Below are 22369 nucleotides of genomic sequence, written 5' to 3'. Positions count from 1 at the left end.
TATTTCTTCTCTTATACTTAAAAGTAACATAATATATTGTATGAACTTCTCAGTCCTTTGCTTTTTTTCACTTTTTAATATATTCTAGAGATCTCTCTACATGTCAGTAGTCAAGCTCTTCCTCATTCTCTTTTATAGCTACATTATATTATATTATGTGGATATACATTGCTTATTTAACCAGTCCCCTATTGTTTCCAATCTTTGGCTATTATAAGCAACAATATACTTACATATATAAATGTACCTGTAGGACAAATTCCTGAAAGTGGAAACACTAGATCAAAGGGTGTGGTAGATATAAGGCCCCCCAAAGACATGAACATCCTAATCCCAGGAACCTGTGAATATGTTACTTTATATGCAAAAGAAACTCTACAATCTCAGTTAAGGAACTCCTTACTTCCACCCTGGGGTTATCTGGGTGGGATGGATATAATCACAGGTGTCCTTATAAGAGAGAGGCAGATAAGACAGAAGAGATGCTACACTACTGCTTTGAAGATAGAAAAAGAGGTCATGAGCCAAGGAATGTAAATGGTCTCTAGAAACTGAAAAAGAACAAGGAAACAGATACCTAGAGTCTCCAGAAGGAATGCAGCCCTATAGCCCCATATTAGATTTCTGACCTCCGAACTATAAAATAAATTTGTGTTGTTTTAAGCCACTAAGTTTTTAGTAAATTGTTACAGCAGCCATAGAAAACCAATACACAGGGTAAATACAAATGTAATTTTTTTCCTGTGACCTTCACTGCATATTCTTTAAAAAAAAATTTACTTATTACAGTTGTCCCATTTTCCCCACTCCCATTCCACCCAACCCTTTTCTCACAATCAATCCCTATCCTGTTGTCCATGTCCATGGGTAATTTTACCTGTTCCTTGATTAGACCCTTCCCCTTCTTTCCCCTCTTTTCTTCCTCCCCCTTCAACCCTGGTCACTGTCAGTCTCCTCCTTGTTTACATGCCTCTGATTCTGTTTTCCTCATTTGTTTGTGCTGTTAATTTCCTGTATTAGATGATATCATATGGTATTTGTCTTTCGCTGCCTGGCTTATTTCACTAAGCATAATACTCTCCAGTTCCATCCATGCTGTCAAATATAAATATTTGTATTTACCAAATAAATTTTATATATTTCCAAACTTCCATCAAAAAAGTGTGTTCCTTTTTATACTCCTATCAGCAATATGCCTATTTTCCCACCATCTCTTCAACAAAGTGTATTGTCAAACTTTTGAATTTTTGTCCATATGATAGGTCAGTGGGTTTACAGGATACTCTTTATCATGTTAACAAAATTCTTTTATCATTCTTACTTTGATAAGTTTGTATTAGGGATGTTTTGAATTTTACCAAAACATTTTTTTGAGATGATCATATCATTCTCTTCCTTTAATTTATAAATGAGGTAGATTATATCAGTAAGTTTTCTACTATTAGACCATACTTGAATCCTTGAGAAAAATCCACCTTAAATAAGATTTTGTTTTTTATACATGCCACATTTGATCTGCTCATATTTTATTTAGGATTTTGCACTGTAAACATAAAGTTTATAAGTGAGACTGGCTATAATTTTTTTTCTCTTCCTATCCTTGTTAAGTTTTACCACCCTCATCAAATTAGTTGGGAAATTTTCCTTCTTTTTCTAAAAATTTCATTACACTATTGGTATAAAATAGGATTCATCTGTTCCTTGAAGGTTAAAAGTCATGAGCCTTAAATGTTTAAAAGAATTATGAACTTGGTGCATTTTATTGATGAAAATTTTAAAACAAGTGATTTTATTTGTTTAATGGTTATATGTTCATATAAGTCTTCAACTTCTTCTTAATGCAGTGTATCAGATAAAGAACACATTAGGCTCCAGTACAATGTTGAATAAAACTGGTGAGAGCTGACACCCTTATCTTGTTCCCAATCTTAAGGGTAAAGTATTCCATCTTTTCCTTTGAGTGTTAGGTTAGCTGTTGTTTTGCCTTTTTTTTTTTTTTTTTTTTGTAGATACTCTTTATTTAGTTGAGAAAGATGCCTTCTATTCTTAGTTTGCTGAGAGTTTATCATGAACTACTCATATTTATTTTCTATATTATATTCCCTCAGTTTTGGTTAAGTTCTGTTCCCACAATGTTTTAAACACTCTAAGTTAGTCAGCACCATTATTATTTTATATAGAGAGTAATTGTTTCAATAGTCCCACATGTTGATGATCAACTTCTTTATGCATTTTTTTTATCCTCACCTGAGGACAATTTTTTTTCATTGCTTTTAGAGAGAGAGAAAGGAGGAGGGAGAGGAGAGAGAGAGAGAGAGAGAGAGAGAGAGAAATATTGAATGACTACCTCTCAACTGGGGGGGTGGGGTTGGAACTTGCAACCTTCTGGTTCACTGACTGACATGCTCCAACCAACTTAGCCCCCCTGACTAGGACTATGCACCATTTCTTCTTGCAGTCTACACTGTCCTTCTGGACTTAACAGACTTCTTCCTCCTGTACCTTCTATAACTTTCTATAATAATGATCAAATGTGAGTAATAAATTCCCACTTTTGTCTAAAAATGTTTTTATTTAGCCCTCACTTTTAAACAATAGCTTAACTAGGTATGGCATTCTGGATTACAGTTATTTTCTCTCAGCCCTTTAAAGATATTATTGCTTTGTCTTCAGATGTCTCTTGTCAATGTTGAGAAGTACTTTGGTAGCCTAAATGGTGTTTCTCTGTACACAATTTTTTACAGTTTGTGATGTTATCTTGTTCATCTTTAAACATCCGAAGACAATTTACAATTTATTGACATTTATTTTAAGAAACTTAATATACTTTGTATTATTCCCTCATTCTGTGTACTTTAACTTACTTTCCTTGTATTATTTAGTTTCCTTGAATTATAATATAAAATTACATTTTATATAATTGCTTTAACTCTCCCATTAGAAAACCAGCTACCTGACAATGGACTCAAAGTTACACATCTTTTCCTATAAAGAGGCACCATGTTCTCTTATGGAATGGGGAATGGGACATTTTTTAAAAGTCAAAATGCCCTATTTGAATTTAGCAACAGGGGATCATCTCAAAGAGTGCCTAGATATCAATTTTGACAACTGGCTAATATTTAAGAGCAAAAAAACAAATAAGTAAATTGTCTCTGCATTGACTGTTCTATTCATAATTTATTGTTTGGCTTTCAAAGATGGCTGCCATTTGTACTATAGGCTAAACATCAAGAAAAGTATTTGTTGCCCTGACCAGTGTTGCTCTGTTGGTTGGGCATCATCCCGAAAAGCAAAAGATCACTGGTTCAATTCCTGGTCAGGGCACATGACTAGATAGGGGCATGTACAAGAGGCAGCCAATCTATGTTTCTCTTTCACATTGATGTTTCTCCCCCTCTCTTTCTCTCTCCCTTCCCCTCTCTCTAAAAATAATTAATTAAAAATTATTTAAAAATAAGTATTTGTTAAGCCCAGCAAAGCTTTCATCTGCCAATATGGGAATTTATCAGTGTGTATACAGATCTGACTCTGCAGAAATTTATTAGGAAGGGGAACACTCCCAATTTTTCCTTAACTATACAGTCTAAACTGTTCCATCATTGAAGTTCAGGCATATCTGAGCAACTCTGAAAGAATAGAAAAACAACCACCTGAAATCTATTTATATGAAAGACTATGGCACCTCCAGGAAGTAATCTTATTATCTTAAGCAAAAAGAAGATTAGGTAGCGCTGTCTTGAAACAAAGTCTTGGTGCTTAGAAGAGATTAATAATTTTGAATGCACCATAGTCCCTGAGACTGGGAATTGTCCCTATCTCAAACCACCATGGATTCAAATCTAGGTTTTAAGAAGAGGGAGGGCTATAAATAAAAATAAAAGTACCTGTTTATTTTAAAACCATTAACAGCCATGGCTGGTGTGGCTCAGTTGGTTGGAGCATTGTCCCATAACCAGAAGGTTGAGGTTTTGATTCTCAGTCAAGGCAAGTACCTGGGTTGGGGGTTCAATCCCCAGTCCAGGCAGGTGCAGTAGGCAACCAATCAATGCTTCTCTCTCACATCACTGTTTTTCTCTCTCTCCCTCTTCTCTTCCTTTCTTTATCTCTAAAAGCAATGAAAAAAAAAAAAAAAAGCCCTCAAGTGAGGATAAACATTGACAGAGCATACTGCAGACCATTTTAACCCTCTGACAGAGTATATTATAGATAATCAACAATGAACACTGCAGATTTGGCATCTCCCTATTACCAGCACATTCATCACCAGCTATATGCAGAAGCAGCAACAATGCACACAGAAGAACTACCTGACAATAGGGGCAACACCCAGCAAAACTAGCAATAACGCATGCAGATGAAGCAACCAAAAAGCATGAAAAAAAAAAAAAAAACCTACAGAATGCAAATCATTGAACAATGGGTTGAAAATGTAATATACCATTAACTACTAAATCCAACAGTTTACCAGAATTGTTATGGAAAATACTTAAGATATCTCTTGAACACATTAGAAATATTTGGAGAGAGTTTTACCAGAGGTGGGGGCGGAAGCAGGGAGAACATTGGTGATGCATACAGCACAAGGATCAGGGCTAATTTAACCATATGGTCAAGGTATGAGAGAGAGGAACAACGCCTCCAATTGAGATTGTTGGGGAAACACTATTTAGGAAGGTGAATTTGTAACATATTCCTCAAATCTTCAATGTAGTCAATTAACAATGTAGTCAATATTAATCAACTACATTGAAGATAATTACACTCACTATGTGTATAATGTTTTAAAATTAAGATACTTTTGCCCTGGCTGGTGTGGCTCAGTGGATTGAGTGCCAGCCTGTGAACCAAAGGGTCACCGGTTTGATTCCCAGTCAGGGTACATGCCTAGACCAGGTCCCAGTTCGGGGCATGAGAGAAGCAACCACACATTTATATTTCCCTCTCTTTCTCCCTCCCTTTCCCTCTCTCTCTCTCTCTCTCTAAATAAATAAATAAACAAATCTTTTTTTAAAAGGTACTTTATGAAAACATATGATATTTTAATAACTAAAAATTCCTACATTTTCCTCTAAACATTTTAACAGCTATGAGTAGAATGCCCACAGAAATCTTTCACAGAATGACAACCAAGATGAAAAAATATCACCCAAGACACTAAAGTGTGGGGTAACTCTAAAGTTTAATCTGATTTCAAACAAAATAGCATCTTACTGTAAAATAATACTTTGTACTTACCTTCCTCAGAAATTTTCAAATTGTGTCAGAGCAACATCTTTTCTCAGCTTTTCTAGATCAGAAAATGAATATAAAAACTTAAATGATTTGCTAGCCCAGATCTCAAATAAAAGCCCAGACCTCATCTCTCCTACTGTCATTTTTGCAGAAACAACACCAATCCTCATTCTAACTTTGGGGTTGCGGGATGTCATCGTCAGAGAAGCACTGTGAGGAGGAAGGGGCTGAGAGGAAAAAGAAAGGTGACTCCAAAATACTGAGTTGATTAGCAACCTTGTTTTTTAAAAGATTTTATTTATTTATTTTTAGAGAGAGGGGAAGGGAGGGAGATAGAGAGGGAGAAAAACATCAATTCGTAGAGATACATCCATTCACTGCCTCTCACACGCCCTCAACCTGAGGACCTGGCCTGCAGCCCAGGCATGTGCCCTGACAGAAATTGAACCAGCAGCTTTGGTTGCAGGCCACCGCCGCTCAATCCACTGAGCCACATCAGCCAGGGCAGCAATCTTTATTACATAGACTCTGCAAATCACTTGAACTTCTCTCACGGACTGCACAGAGGCATTTCCAGATAGGGAGGAGTGCAGATTCAAAGCAGGTAAACTAAGAATAGGGTTAGGGCCCCATGAGGTGCCTCCTAATCTCAGAGTTGTTTCCTTACTATAATTCCACAGCCAAAAATAACCCACCAGCGAAATTTAGCTATGCCAAGTACTTCAGGTATCAGTTAAATTTCCTCCTCTTCTTTATGAATTTGTATTATTTATAAGACACTTGACACATGTTTAAACACTTACATAGCTCCTCAGTTTCAGGAAATATGGCTTGTTCAGCCGAGGAGAGGAAAGTATATAATGAGGGAGTTAACAAGGGCTGATATTTTTTTACAACATTCTTTTAAAACTGAAAAACCTCTTTAAACACCAGGAACAGCTTCAATAGCTCATTTTAGGTCTGCGGGGCCCATGTGCACGTTTCCCTGTGCGACGCATGACAAGCGTCCCGGGCGGACACGTGCGTCCTCCAGCCCTCAAGGACGCTGTCCCCTGTCTTCAGGCCCACGGTGGCCGGGGGCGCCCAGGGAAGGCTGAATCCCGAAAGGTGGCCCCGCGCCCTTTGACCCTAGGCACGCAAGAAGCTGGGAGCAGGGGGAACTTGGCATCCGGCCTGTCGCGGCCTGGAGGAAGCGGTTCCAAGGCCCGAGCGGTGGGAAGCAAACGATGCCCGAGGCGAAGGGTGCCCTATGGAGGAAGAGCCCGCGCAGAGGTCCTAGGAGGCGGGCCTTTGGGCCGACTTCGAGGACTTCTGGCCTTTGTGGCGGTTGTTTTGCGGGAGCTGCGTTCTATCACTCCCAGGGGTCCGGGAATTGTGAAGCCTGGCGGACAGGCTGGGCTGGGAGGAAAGACTGCGAAATGCGGCAGCCGAGCGCAGCTAAGACGATACCGGCTGCGGGGTTTCAGGGGCGGAGGGAAGCACCTGCCTCCTCCCACCTTGACCCTGACACCGCAGCCCTTGGGTGCTCCCCTGCTAGGGGGCGACCACCCGGGTACCCTTGACTCAACTCGACTCCCCAGGGCAGAGTTCGACGCTCCCAAGGAGGGAGTCCCAATGGAGGGATTCCTCCAGCTTCGCTTCCAGAATAAGAAGTCCGGAGGGCCATCGTCGGTTCTGCAAAGAGGAGCAGTCGGGCGTGGGCAAGCAAGCAACTGATGAAAATAATTACCCTCGCACACACAGCTCTGCCCCTTGGGACGCGTGCATACACACACACACACACACACACACACACACACACACACACACACACCTTTGCCTCATCTGGCTGCCTAACCTTAGCATTCCGGGCATGTGGTTTTCAACAACTTCTTGACACTATAACAAAGACATTTAAATACCAGGACGCAGACCTCACTTTTTAACCTGCTGAGAGGAGCTACTTTCAAAGATACCCCACGGAGAATAAACTGACAAAAAATATGGGGTACACTTATAAATTAAACACCTTACCCTAAAAGCTACGTGTGTTAACCAGGTTTCTAAGGTAATCTGTCTCTTCCCATTCACCCAAATAATGCCCCAAGAAGGAACCCTTTTACACAAAACAGAGCTGGAGTGAATAATGAATTATACCCATCGCTAGTAAAAATCTTCTTAAATCAATAAGAGCACCACTTGAACTTGATTTTCCATTGTTTCACTGAATCATCAATGTTTTTAATTAAACAGCTACCCATTCTGTTAAAACATTACATAAAAGGGTTAGGTTTCTACTTTTGTTGAGGCAGCTGGCGTTTGTTGGCTGTTGTGTTTGAGCAATAGACTGTTCAAAAGAAGCAAGAAATAGCTCAACTCACTCTTAATAGACCTGTTTCAACAATGTACCTTGAAAAGGAATACATTGTGTTATTGTGTTAGTTTGCTACAAACCTATTAAAAGAAAAATAGCATCCATCAGGTCTAACAAAATGCATTTGTATTATACATACTTATTTGCTTCAAATACACTTCTTGGTACAACTTCTAGAATTCAACTAGATCATCAAGAGCTGGACAGAAGAACACATACCAGTTAGATAATGATACACAGCTGAAAAATAATAATGAAGAAAGGTCTAAGCAGACAGTTATCGTTACTTTTTGTTTGTTTGATTATCATGAGAACTACAGGCAACCCTACTTTAACTGAAAATATATTGCAAATGTGTGGACTTTCATGATAAAAGCAGTTTAAAAATATTTCTAGCATGGAAATATTTGGAACGAATCTTACATACTTTTGATATCAATTTGTTTCAGAGAAGAATTCAGGGAAGAAACAATGCATTTTTAAAGCAGAAATAAACAGCGCAGAGAGTTGTGTTCTTTAGGGAAATGTGAGAAACCAACAAATCGAAAGCAAGGGTCCAGCCAAGAGGTTGGGGAACAGCGCTATCTGGCAGTAGGAAAGAAAGTGCTTCTTGAAAATGCCTTCTTAAAAAATGATTTTAAAATTTATTTTATTGTACATTAAACACAAAACGAAACATGAACAAAGAAATAGCTGACTTTGCCACAATAAGGCAGAACCTATGGTATGTTTGAGGGAGGGCTGCCACTTGTACCACAAACCTTAGAAAAACAAAGCGACAAATGATGAAGCTAATTTAGTTCTGAGACAGTTTAGCAGAAAAGACACCCAAAGTAACATCTGGCAGAAGGAGACATCTTTTGCTTGCACAAAAAGGCGATCAGTTTGGTTTCCAACCTGAGTGCCCAACAAGTGAACACAACTCTCCAAAAAGAAAGAGAGAGAACTTACATAATTATAATGCAAAATATCTATACTAACAAAAAGATAAAGCAATATTTTGCTTAATAAAGTCTACTAAAATGTCTTTTACATTTCTGAATTAGTAAATTATCATATGAAGATTTAGAAAGATGTCCCTAGAAAACTTTAGATGACAGTTTTGCCATATTGGTGTTACACTTTTCTAGAAAATATTTTAAGTCGGATAGCTGATATGACTGACCCCTCCAGTTTAAACATTTTCTTTTTTCTCAAGAAGGTGTGTGTATCTATGTATCTACTAGGAGATATTTGAGATGTGTGTGACTTATATTTTAAGAGTTTTACCTGATAATGTCTCCTCTCTAGTCCAAATCAATTTTTGAATTAATTCTCTGAGATTTAAAAATAGAAATGAAATCATAAAGTACAATTGCATGTTGTGAAATTATTTTCTCATAAGATTGACAACAAAGTTGACATTTTCAATGTGAGGATTTTTTTTGTTTGTTTGTTTGTTTGTTGTTGTTGTTATTTTAATGTATCAGATAATCTACCAAAAACGAAAGGAAGTTCAAATAAATTGATTTGGCTGTGACATAAAATGTTGTTACTAAGGCTTTATTTTTTAAACTTTGATATTTCATTTAAAACTTTTAAAAATGTTTGCTTTTCAGGTGTTAAGATATCAAGGGAGAAATAGTTAATGCATTTTAATTAAAAATAGATTGTTCAAATAAATTTTAAAAATCACCAAAAAGATCATTTGAAAACCCAGCAGAGGAAGAAATGTATTTTTGAAGAAGACTGTAATCTGATTCCTTGTTCATCTGGAAAATCCCCGATACTTCACTTTGCAAAGAATTGTCAGTGATATATCAAGGCTAAATATTTTCTTTATTTCTCTAAAAAGAAAACTAAAACTAAAACATATGTACTATAATTTACCTCCCCTTGAAGAACAGAAAGAAGAGAATGACATACGGATTATTTTCTATCTGCCTCCCAAATTCTTCCTAGAAAAAGACTGCTTTGTTAATTCATTGTCATTAATATCTAGAAAAGTTTTAACCAATCAAATCATGAACAATTTTTTTTACTGCCATTAATCCTCAGCAGCATCTAATTTGAAAGATTCTGTAGAGTACATTTTCAAAGCATCGATTTTCTTTTCAGTCTCTTGGTTTGCCTTAGATAGGTAAGTTAATATCATTTTGAATTCCCTTTTGGCTTCTTTTGCATTTTAGCTCAGATGTGTGGGAAGAGGGGTTAATATTTCTAAGTGTTTCTGCAACATGTAATTATTTCAATGCCATTTTCTGGTGTTCGTCTGAAAAACGGGTGGCCAACCCGCTGCCCGCAGCGCCAGACATTCAGCTGGATCCATCCCTGGGCACAGTCGTCAGAGGGAAAAGATTCGCTTCCAAACTTGATTAAAAACAGCCTAACAGTGTCTGCCATGTTAAAGAACTGTGTGGCTTTAGAAGCTGAGTAAACTGCTTCTGAGGGGAGCGGCTGAGGTCTATGTCATGTTTATGAGAGTCAAGAGAGGCTCACAAAAAGCAGTAGATAGTGGGCTGCAGAAGGACAAATTGTCCACTGAAATCCACAACTAAAATCACTTTACACGATTTAAGTGCTGAGAAAGAGTGACTCTACCTTGTCATTTTTCACCTTAATTTGAAAGGATAAAGGAAACATACACGAGCAAAGACGTACTGAGAGGCTTGGGAAATGTTAACTTGTTTCTGAGTTCGTTTTTTCTTCTTCCTTTTGGCAAATACTTCAAAATATTCTTCTCCCCTTGAAGTTATACTTGGAAGGTACAATTAAGAGAAAAATACTAAGATGAAAAAATCAAGTAGAAATGAGGAGCGTGTAGGTTGGTGAATAAAATAGATGCCTGTCAACATCTTCTTAAAGATATATTGTTGCTATTATTGTTTTGCTTGTGATATTTATACAGTAAAAACTAAAGACATCCACACAGGAATTCAAATATTAAGAGAAGTGGGAAGTTTCCTGATGTGTTTCAATAATAAAATGAAAACTGTGTCTGTATGTGTCTGTGTGTTCCCTTTCAATTTGAAATTTTATTCCAGAAAGTAGTGTAATTTGTTATATTTTTTGTGGGCACAGGAGGAGGAAAATATGATACATTTGGGGATTTTTCAATAGAGCTGTGTTTAGTTTTAATTTTCCTGTATTTTAAAATAAACACTTTGACCAAAGCATGTTTGATCTTTGCAAGAAGGAAATATACATTGTGAAAGAACGTGCAGCGGTTGGGTATGAAAATGGGGTTGTGACTCACAGCTGCAGGCAGAAAAAAAAAAAAAAAGGCGTCGTGGTGTCAGCCAAAGGTGTTCAGTCTAATAATTCAAGCTGTAAACTGTATCCCCTAAAATTACCTACATAATAAATCATTGTGTGAAGAAAAAAAAGTTTGGGCTGAAAAGTGTAAGTGAAACAGAATCCTCAGGAGACTCCAATGCTGGGACCTATTGACAATGATATGAAATATGGGCTTATTTTGTCCAAAACTTTAAGGATCAGAATAAAAATGAAAATTATGCAGTTACAGCTGATTTCCATCTTTTTTTTTCTTTCTTTCTTTTTTGCCTTGGGTTTCAACACACGTCTACATAATCTGTTGTAGAAATAGGCTTGCTTGTTTTCCCTCCTGATCACACAATCAAAAACTGCTTTATGGGATTTACAGGCAATGTATACAGCTTCAAGAGAAAACTTAATTTAAGAATGGCTTTATTTTAAGAAAAATAGCATAAGTTATCAAATGCATGGCAAGAATGGAGGCAGAAAATTTTCTAGAAATTCCCTTGGGTTTCTGTCTCAGATTTCATACTAGCTTATATGTACCAAAGAAAACACTACATTTGTGTAAACTGGTGAATTAGCTTGCCTAAGAATTCACTGTTAGATTGGAACACTTAGACCCTGAGGTTGGCAAAGCCATTGTCAAATCATGGAATCTTGAGAAAAGGGAAAATTTGGGGATGGAATGCACCCTGTTTGGAGTAGAAAGGAGTTCAGTGCCTGGGGGAAAGATGCAGTTGTCAAGAGGAAGTTTAAAGGCCAAGGACGCCCGAAGTCTTTGAAACAATAAGGGTGAGGAAGTCAAGAAGCAGACACCCCAAAGCCACACGGAAGCAGTTTATTTTATAAGGTCCCCTACATTTCAAGAATTAGTGAGCAGAAGAAACGCCAAGCTGGGAACGTGGGCTGTGGGCTTTGCCGCTCACACGGGCAATGCGAGAGGGAGAAAGTCAAGTTGACACGGGTCCCTTTCGCATGGGCATTTCAAATGAGAACATAAGGAGGGCGGAGAAAGAAGAAGACAAAACCAAGCTTGAAAAGACTGACTCCAGCGAAGTCTGCAGTAAAGATTAACTAGAAAAAGGAAGTCCATAGCAATTAAAACTCCTACCCTGGCTCATTAGTATTCATGACCGAATTTCCAGCTTTTCTGTTTATCTTTTCCCCTGGATCAATATCGGAGCAGCGTGGGATGAGGAGGAGTCCAAACCAGACCCCTGTGTGCGCCTGACCTTTCGCGCCCTCCCTACAGGGCAGAGCATCTTCAGAACGTCCCGGCCAACGCGGTGCCCAGGCTCGTTAAAGCCACCATTCATCTGCCACGGGTGAGAGGGAGGGGAAACAGGCAGGGAGGGGAGGGGGCAGCGGGCAAACAGACCTAACCAACTACTAGAGTTTTGAGAAACCACACTCGGCCACACCAACCACTGTGGGCCTAGTGGATCATGAGAAAGAAGAGAAAAAGAACGAGCCTCAGGCGTCTGCATTAAGAGGCCCAGCGCAGCTCCTGGCGAGGGCCTCAAGCTCTGCCAAATTACAGACCAGAGATTTTGTTTGGGGGGAGGCAATATAAGAGCCTCCTCCGCCCCACCCCCCGCCCCGCTCACCCCCAGCTCCACGAGGTCAGAAGACTCCCCAGGCCTCCACCGGCTTCTAAGGGGCACCCAGGCGCAGAGCATTAACCACGATGATTATATTATGTTTGACATTATTAACATTACTATTATTTCTAAACCCCACCTACTCTAGCGTTGCTTCGTTTTGCTCTTTAGGACCACCGCCTTGGCCTCAGGGACAGAAAAACAAAAAACAAAAAAACCTGGTTTCAGGAGGTTAGGAAAGTAGAGACTGAAGCAGGGGTTGGGGAGGTGAGGTGTGGGGGAGGGGGTAGTCAGCTCTTTCTTCCCTCCCTCCTGGTTTAACTGAGAGGTGAGGAGTCACCCCCAGCAAATACACACACCGAGTCAGAAGTCGTGAGGGTAAGCCAGGCTGGACAGTGTGGCCCATCACATTCCCCGGGGGAGTGGGCCTGAGGTACCCCAACTCTCATAGCTCCCACCAGTTGGTCACACATTGGTGGCTCGAGGTGTGAACCTCAGGAGTGCAGCCTAAGCTGTGGACTCTCAAAAGCAAAGTTGGGTCCAGAGCACAGGGCACTTGACTCGCTTGGAGGGGTGTAAGGTGCTGTGAAAGAGCCGAGGAGTGAGGGGAGCATCTTTTGATGGGTCCTCTCTACCACCCGCCCCCCATCTCTGGGACTCCGATCTGCCCTTCCCACGCGAGCCCGTGGCGGGGTATACCGAAGGTGAGCATGTAAGCATGTGTGAGTGCATGTGTATGTGTTTGTGTGTGTTGGAAAGTGGAGAGAGATTGAAAGAGACTCGTGTGTGTGCCTGCCTGCCTGTATGCACGCAGGCAAGTCAAGGGGCGCCCCTAGCTCTGGTCTGGTTAGCAGTGCTTAAACCTCATCCGAGTGGCTGAGCAGTTGAGATGCTGGACGCAGAACGAGGGCAGGTCGCAGGCTGTAGACCAATCAAGGTGTCATATCTTCAAAAGCTTGTCTGCCCTAGAAAATAAAAGAGGAATGTGGGAGGGTGACAAAGTGGCCCCAGCAAGTAGTTTCCACACTGGGTCATGTTGGGGCTGGCCTGGAGTGGTGCTACCCTGGCCCGGTACCGGCTGAGATCTGGGCTGTGGCGGCTCAGGGGCTGGACGGGGTGTGGACAGTGCAGCCCTAGTAACCCCACAGACCTGACCATGAACTTGAACCCTTGAGCTGCCTTGGTATGGTTTACAGAAGTTTTCATTCCTAACACCCTGTTCAACCTGCTACGACTGCCTCTTCATTCTCAGGTGCCCAGCAGGACAGGCCTGAGCGTTTACGCCTGATCACCCAATCATGTCTGAAAGTATCTAGAGCATTGCCTAAAGTAAAAAACCAGTAATAATTTTTGGGGGGACTGAGAAAGGGGGCAGATAGGAAGGGCCCATTTCTCCAATCCTATTCTGAGCTTCCAGTTAAAAATAGAAACCGTTTATTTGAGACTGCTGGGAATAGCAGTGGGCAGAGGGGCTCCAAATTTCTGTAGAACAAGAGCAATTTTATCAGACTGTAATCGATCAATTCACCAGTGTTTATTAAATGCCTACTTTGAATCCCAAGGGTCGCTTTCTGGGGCACGTCTTCATTTAAGCAAATAACGCACCCAAAGTTTCAACCTAGTCTTGGTGGAGTGTTTTATTTTGTTTGTTTGTTCGTTTGTTTGTTTTGAGCCCTTTATTTCTTAGCTTTTGGATGCAGGCCTAACCTGCCCTTTAGGTTATTTCGGTGAAGTAATGTGGGGGACTGAACGACCCGAGTCCCTAGTGAGTACTTGGCAGGTCCCTGATTGTCCCCATCTGCTACTACTGGTGCACTCATCAGGGACCCACCAAAATACATCTCCCCCAGTCCTGAGGGCCTGGACTGGCGACAGGTTGCCTGGAAAGCCCAAGCCTTCCTAGGCACCCACATGATGCCTGGAGAACAACGGAGGAGCACATGGAAACCCGAACCTCCAGTCCAGCTTGTGATATGCCCCTGATTTCAGAGTTTTATGTGGGAAATACACCGCTTGAGACTGAAAACACCCTTCTGAAAAACAATCGAAGGGGCCTTGAGGATAGGGAATAGGAGGGAGAGGAAAGGTACCAGCAGAAAGGGAAAGGGTCAGGACAACCAGGGACAGGCTGTGTTGGGCCTGGGACCTGTTTCCTTGACTCTCCTCCAGCCCGGGGCCTCGGCCCTAGCAGCCTTCCCTTGCTCTGGCTGGAGCGGAACCCACCGGTTTCTGTTCCAGGAATGACCTCCTCTCCCCCACCCGGGGACTTCAGGGGACATAGTGAACCGGAAGAAGCTGATGCCGGTGCCAGTTACCATTGTAGTCATTAATAATGCAGTGAAGATCACAATAATTAATAATAATAATGATGATGGGCCTCCCGAGGGAGCTCCAGCTGCTTCCGGATAAAGCGACTCTCGCATTGAGGGTAGTTATTCAGTGGTGGATGGAGCGGAGTACAAAGGGAGCGAGCTTGGGTGCTCTGAAGTTCAAGTTGACGGCGGTAACAAGCAGAAACCATCCTCCGGCCGCCGCAATCGGATCTCCCTGAGAATAGCGAACCACAGAGCAGCTTTGGTTCCCTGAAGGAGGCAAAGACAGGCTTCAGTTTTGTGGTTCTGGAGGCAAGGAAAGGGCAGGTTAGAATTCAAGTTCGTGTAGGCTGGAAGGTTGGAGCGGAATGACACCTGCCCCCTCCTCCACTCCGAAGCCTAGGCGCCTCATTTCGGTGCAGGACCTTGGACCGGCAGCACCCGCGCGAGTTCTAAATTCAGCAATTCTGACATTTTTGATACTCTTACATTTTTGCCATCTCTCCCTTCCCCCAATTCCCGTCGCCGGGATTCGAAGGGCCCAAGAGAAAGGCGGAGGTTGGGCCACGCCGTGGAGTCCGTGCCGTGTTTTGACAAAGCCCTGGGGATGCGGGGGCCCGAGAACTGAGAGCCATTTTGCGGGAAAGCTGCTCCGATCCTCTCCTCACATCCTAGAGTGGACTAGGAGACCTCTCCCAGGCTGTGATCTTCCACCTCAAGCCATCTTCATTCCCATTTTTATATCCTGCTAACTAAGATAGCGCCCGGAGATCTAAGGGGTCCTCTGGTAGCTCTCCGAGTTCAGATCTGGGAAGTGATCCAGCCAACGCTGTGAGATCGCCCTCCTCGTCTTGTTTTTCTTCTTCCCCCAAATGAGAAGAAAAACCTAAGGCCTGGAGTTGATACTAAAGTTCCCTGCTTCCCCATTTCATCCTTCTTAGATTTGGGGGGTGTCTCAAAGCCAATAATTACACAAACGCAGTTTAAAACATTTAGAGTAGACCACATCGTTCTTGCACAAGTTATGATTTTTTTGATTCTTTTGTCCCTTTCCCAAGGGTGGTGGCAACGGAAAACTAAAGGATTTTCCTCACAGCTTATAATGTGTTCAGTGAAATCTCCCAAGGACCAAGAACATGCCAATTATTTTAATAATTTAACATTACTAGGGGTTATAAATTTGATTTTAATAGGGGGTTGGTAGCTTCAGGAGTTGGTTCTCGGGCAGTTTGAAGGGCCAGTGGAAAGGGCTAGTCCCACGTCTTTCGCCTTCTGGGGACACACAAAAATACACACAACCTCCAGGCTGAAGTCTTTCCTTCCCCATTGAAAATGGTGCCATGGTTTCCAAGAAGTCAGAGTTGCTTTTCTCTCCTCAAGAGTTCCTCCAACCTAGCCTGCCTAGCCTGGAGGCTCAGTCAATGGCCAGAGGGAGATGCAGCAGTCACTGCAGCAGCCACCCAGCAGCCACCCATGCTTTCAATCTCCTCCAGCAGAGCCCTTAGCACCTGGGCAATCCTATGGAGGTGTCACTGCCACTGTCCAAAATTTCATCACTGGGTGGGGGTGTGTGTGACTTGGGGACTGCAAGGAAATCTGGAGATACAGAGGTACTAAGATGGAGAAGTCTTAATGACTCAGGGATTTAAAGCAAATTTTCTCCATTCTTACCCTTCAATTATTAAAATTATTGCCTTCTTCCTTGGAGCCACTTGTTTGAAAATTCTGATAAACTCTTGTAAAGGAGAGTGAGGCCACAGAGAAAGCTGGTGGTCAGAGCTCTGCCTCACTTCCACTTGGCTATTTTAGTCTTTATTTTATTCTGCTTCACTGAATTCTTGAAGAGACTTTTCTTTTGGGGCCAACGCTTTGTCACTTTCCTAAATTAAAATGTAGTCAACTTATCACCTTCTTCTCTCAAACATTCTGCTTATTGGTGTGCAGTGGCTGTGGGCATAGCAGGATTTGAGCAAGCTGTTAAAAATGTCAAGAAAAAAAAAAAAACTTTTGGTAGAAGTGGTCCCCTTAAACTGTAATCATTGGGCCAAGTTGAAAAACAAAGTACTCAGCTCAGTTTTAAATGTGCAATAAAAAATAACTGTACCTTAGCTTTTCAGAGGGACAAGAAAGGGGGGCAGAGATGAGGGAAAACAAAGAATAAGGAAATATTTAGTGCTCTTAAATCCAGTCCAAAAAGCTGAAAGAATGGCATTCCCTCAGAAAATGGAGCCATTAGAAACAACTCTGAAGGTTCCTGCCACCATTCCTCACACAGGCTTTCCAAAAATCTAATTCACACTCAGCTATAAAACAAGGGACATACAATTGTGAGACTTTCTGCCAAAGGGGCAGTTTGGCCCAGTTTCTATGCTTACATACACCTTTCCTTCCCAGATTGTGAGGTGGTACAGCTGATCCATACCCATGCGGACCCTCCTCAGCTGCCTCCTTCCCATTTTCTTCAGTAACTTTGCTAGAAAAAAACAGTATGTTCATGCAGTTTCAACACATTTTATTATATTTCTGTATGCATTACTTTCAAAACATATATCACAAGAAATGATCAAACCACTTAAAACCTTCAAATAAAAAATCTGAAACAGTTTATGCCCACAATTGTACATATTTATAGTTAAGAAACATTCTTTATAAATAGTTTCCTCTGTAGCAAGTTAATACCATAATTTAATTACAAATGGATAAATATGGTAATGAATATTTACAGAAGGGTGTTATTAAGGAAAAAGCTAACGACACAATGTTTGTTGCCCCCCCCCACAATCTTTCATACAGTAACTAACAAATTGAACTTGCAAAAGCACTAAAACATCACATGTAAACCGAGCTAAAAGAAAAATACATTCACAAGCGTTGGTGGTGGTGGTGTGTATTTGTGTGCTGTGGATCAGTATGTTGAAGAAACAGAAGGGAGACTTTGGCACGGCTCGTTTTTTCCAGTCTATAGTTGCATGAAGTTTACAATCAAGTTGCCTCATAAAAAGAAACACAATATTCAATACCACAATACAAAATAAACTGTTTTCTTCCACATTACTTAAAAAGAAACAAGGAGACTAACAAGAGAAAAAGAAAAACCCATTACTTTGGGAAAGGGTAGGCAGGGAAGAACGCAATCCAGAGCGTTACAAATGGACAAACTTCTATATACCAAGAAGCCATTAAAACCATCTCAGAGAAAGAAGGAGTCCGCTATGTACAGTTTGCCAGAAAACTGGGAACGGGGTGAGAAGGAAAGCGGGCATGAGGGAAAGAAAGGTGGTGGGTTTGGTTTAATATTTTTATGGGTTTTTATTTTTTTTATTTTTTATTTATTTTATATTTTCAGTTTCAGAGACTCCATCAGGGATATTTTTGCTTTTCATGCCTAGATTATATTTTTAAAAAACCAAAACTTTAAAAAATCCTTCTGTTGGCAAAATTATTTTCATCATCATAAAAATCAGATTCATAATTTTAGTAACACAATCACAGGGTGCCCTCGGGGCGACGGAGGACTGCTGCGCCAGGCTGAGGACTGGGAGAAGGAGAGAGGCGTTGGCCTCTCACACGTACCATTCATTGAAGTTGGAGGAGAGGCCACTGTGGCCCCCGGCAGTCCCGCTGCCCCCACCAGAGCTGCCGCCTCCCCCACCACCCGCCCCGCCACCCCCGCTGCTGCCTCCGCCAGAGTTGCCGCCTGCACCGCCGCTACCTGAGCCTCCACCGCCCCGATGCACCGCGGACACCGCCGCCGCAGCTGCCGCTGTCGCCGCCGCCGCTGCAGGTGAGAGGTTGGAGCTGCTCTGGGGCTCGGCGCTGGGGGACACCAGCCCCGGGGGCGTGGAGGACTCATAGCCGGAGCTGGCAGCTGGGGAGGACTCAGAGCCCTGTGGGGAGGACTCATGGACCTGCAAAACAAAAGCCGGGAGGGGAGACCAAAGGGGACTGGGTGTGAGTGCAGCTGCTGTGGGGCCAGACCCCCGGCGGAGTACCCACAGAAATACCAACTGCCGCCCTGGCCCCGGGGAACCCGTGCCTTCCCAGGCCGGCTGAGGTTGTTCAGGTTGGTTGTGAGCCAGCGCCACAGCCGGCCCCTTTGCCCTTTTCCCGGTTTCCCCGGTACCTTCATGTGTTTCCGCAGAGAGCTGGGGTGCGTATAAGACTTGTCGCACATCTTGCACAGATAGGGCTTATCGGAGGTGTGGACATGCATGTGCTTCTTTCTATCGCTGCTGTTGGCGAAACGCCGGTCGCAGCCCTCAAACTCGCACTGGAATGGCTTCTCGCCTGTGGAAGGCAAACATGGGTACTTGCTGTGAACACCCAGACCCCTTAGGGAACTCCTACCCACCCTGGAGGGGGCAAGGCCTCTTCAAGGAGAAAAGACCTAAAAGGGCCTGGGTCCCTTAAACAGACGGCAGAAATAAGGTGAAATTAACCGTCCCCACCTGACGGTCCTGCTTTTTAATTTAATGTTTTACTTTTCTTACAGACTGACACCCATTTCCTCAAATTTTTAACTACTTTGCGGTAGCCCTGGCCCTGTCTGTCTTTCAATAGGGCTTCTTGGATTTGTAACTTCCACCAAGTTAGTCTCGCCATGGAGAAGCTGTTATTTATGACAAAATATTTGGGGCATAATGAAAATCACACAGACTGCTGGGCTGCTGTCGGTTTCTCTCTGGAGCCAGTAGGCAATTAGATTTGAAGTTGCTGTGTGTTGTTTGGGGACAGGCTGTGGATAGTGAGTGAGCCAGTATTTCTCGTCCAAAATTCTGCAAATTAAGTTAAGCACAATTTTAGTCTCACTACCAGTTATTTTTTAATATGTTGGGGAGGAAAGATAAATATTAGAGATAAGGCAGATCTAGAGATTGCAGAGCCACAGGCTGGGCAGTGGGGGTGGGGGTGTTAGCAAAGGCTTTCAAAACCTTCCTGTTAATTTTCTGGCGGCCCCTGCATCCTGTTGCCAAAATTCCAAACGCTAGGAGTCATTTAGAGGTGTGAGAACTAACATTGTTCCACTTGGAAAGCGGACCATTTAACGTTAAATTCCATTAACACCTAAATTGTTTTTTAAAGACATCCGCTCAGACACAGGAATCGAAAGCAAGCATTCCATGCAAATAAATTTCTCAAAATTTAAACCTTGTTAAAAGCTTGTCTCACACCTCGTCTCCCTCCCTTCCCTGAAGAGAACAATAGGCCGCTGGCGCATCCCCATTCGGAGTAAATATTGACTGGGGAAGTTGTTAAAACATTTGGCTTTCTTTTAGGAAATCGTCTGGCACGATTTGGGCTGGGACCTGGTCACAGATGAATACTCTATGAGATGAGAGTTGCGTTCTTTTACGGCTCTCTTTTGTCAAGCGATTCCTCCTCTGGGTCACTGCCCCGGGGGTTCACTGGCGGGGTTGTCGGTCCAAGTTAGGAATCGCAAATCCTCTGGTGCCATTAGATAACTTCCCAAGCTACTGCTATCCCGCCGTAAAGCTCCTAGCCTCACCCTGAGATGGACTTTAAAAACGAGAAATGCTTTACCGCTTTGGCTCATACCAGGCTCAGTTAATAGAAAACAGGCTTGAAAGGACGTTTGGACCCAGAGTATAATAAGTGGGAAAACAACACAAGCCATTCGAACACAGACACACCCGAAGCAGAAAAGCACATTCAGACAATCCGGTAAATTCTGTCCAGGCTCCGTTCCCAGGTACGCAGTTGGAGAGCAGTTTTATTTTGTGCGCTCTGTTTAGAACTGCAATTATTAACCGGGCTGAGCAATTATGAACCGAGTGAAACAACTGCATCACCCAAAGCATACATTTAATGTTACATTGGTTATTTAAAACTTAATCTCCACACATGGAAAAACCCAGCCCAGTAATATTCTTTCATTTTCCAACGAAAACAAGCCGTTGGCTCACACACACACACACACACACACACAAATCTCCCATCCCAGGGTAAGGGCTGGCAGTCAGTGTGTTTCTCTAAGAAAACCAACCACAGCCTCTCTCCCCTCCGCGCCTGTCCCTGTTCTGGCCCGCGGTTACCTGTGTGGGTCCGTTTGTGGATCTTGAGGTTTTCGGAGCGCGCGAAGACCTTGCCGCAGCCCGGGAAGGGGCAGGGGAAGGGTTTCTCGCCTGTGTGCACACGGATGTGGTTGACCAGTTTGTATTTCGCCTTGAAGGGCTTGCCCTCGCGGGGACACTCCTCCCAGAAGCAGACGTGATTGCTCTGTTCCGGGCCGCCGACGTGCTCCACCGAGACGTGGGTAACCAGCTCGTGCATGGTGCTGAAAGTTTTGTTGCAGCTCTTCTTGGGGTTGCTCAGCTGCTCTGGGTCGATCCACTTGCAGATGAGCTCCTGCTTGATGCACTGCTGCCGCATGTATCGGAAAAAGGCACCAGGGTGATGGTGGTGGTGGTGGTGGTGGGCCGCGGCCGCTGCCATGTTCATACCCATGTTCATATTCATGGGGCCATACTGGTTGTGGAGCTGCGCCGCCGAGTAGGGGTCGGTCCGCGGACTGGCCACCTGGCGGTACTGCTCCGATCGCCCGAACACTTCGCCGGGCAGCCCGAGGCGCATCTGCCCGTTGAGCACATTCTGTGAGCCGTGCGGCCCGTGCTGCTCAGGGAGGCCGGAGAAGAGGAGGTGGCCCTGCGCTTCCGAGTGCGCGTGGTGCAGGCCACCAGCTCCTGGCCCGAACAACCCGTGCTGCCCGCCGCCGGGCGCCGAGTCCCCGAAGCCGCGGCTACGAAACAGAAAGTCCCGTGTGGAGTTGAAGGGCGGCCCGGAGTAGGAGCCGACGTGCGCGGCGTGGGGCCCGAGTGCCGCAGCAGCGGCGGCAGCCGCAGCGGAGCCGGGGTAGGCGCCGGGTCCCTGCGACGTGAACGCTGAGCTCTGGCCCGGGGACAGCTCGTGGGCGCCCGGGTTGAGTTTAAAGGCGCCCATGTGAGCGGCCGCCGAGTCCACGAAGGTGTTCTGTGCCGCCGCCAGGCTCAGTTCGCGGTCCTGCATTTCTGCTGCCGCAGCCGCCGCCGCCGCGGCCGAGTGATGATGGTGGCGCGCGAAGCTGCCCACCCCGATGGCAGGAAACTGCGGCCCCGCGTCCAGCAGCATGGCCAGCGCGCCCGACCGCCCCGGGGTGCCCCTTGCCTCCTAGGCTCCCACTCCGGCTCCGAGCTCAGGGAGTACAGCAGCCGCCCGGCTGCGAGCGCAGGCGGCGCCGGCACTGGTGGCTTCAACCCCGAGAGCGGCGCTCCCGCTCCCGCCGCCTCTGCCGCCTGGATCTGCTTCGCGCGTCCGGGAGACTAGCAAAGGCGCGTAGAGGAAGAGGAGGAGGAGGAGGCGGCGGCCACCGAGGAGGTTCGGGAGGAGGAGGAGGTGGAGGAGGAGAAGAGTCCAAAGCCAAACCAAGAACCAAAGTGTATTAAAGGAGATGCGGCGGGGGCGGGCGGGCAGGCAGGGCAGGGGAGGGGGGCGGGAGGAGGGAGTAGCAGGAAGGTGTGGGGAGCTGAGCGGAAAGGGGGGTCGACGGCAGGCGAGTGTAGCGCCGCGGCCCCCACCCCTGCGCGCAGAGGCGCGCGCACGCACACACTCACTCT

General features: G+C 44.1%; 1 protein-coding gene across 1 annotated transcript; it reads right to left on the bottom strand.

Moving 5' to 3' along the window:
• Positions 1–17261: 17261 nt before the first annotated feature.
• ZIC2 (Zic family zinc finger 2) lies at positions 17262–22157 on the bottom strand. The gene is made up of 3 exons (XM_090258099.1): positions 20813–22157; positions 18883–19046; positions 17262–18667 (listed from the first exon to the last, which is right to left on the bottom strand). Exons 1-3 carry the CDS (start codon positions 21882–21884, stop codon positions 18323–18325), a joined length of 1581 nt encoding a protein of 526 aa, XP_090114225.1. The 5' UTR covers positions 21885–22157; the 3' UTR covers positions 17262–18322.
• Positions 22158–22369: the final 212 nt, after the last annotated feature.

This window comes from Furipterus horrens, unplaced genomic scaffold (genome assembly GCF_987537825.1).
Source record: "Furipterus horrens unplaced genomic scaffold, mFurHor1.1.pri manual_scaffold_12, whole genome shotgun sequence".
Taxonomy (NCBI): domain Eukaryota; kingdom Metazoa; phylum Chordata; class Mammalia; order Chiroptera; family Furipteridae; genus Furipterus; species Furipterus horrens.
Note: the sequence above shows the minus strand (reverse complement) of the source record. Positions and strands in the feature narration are given on the sequence as shown.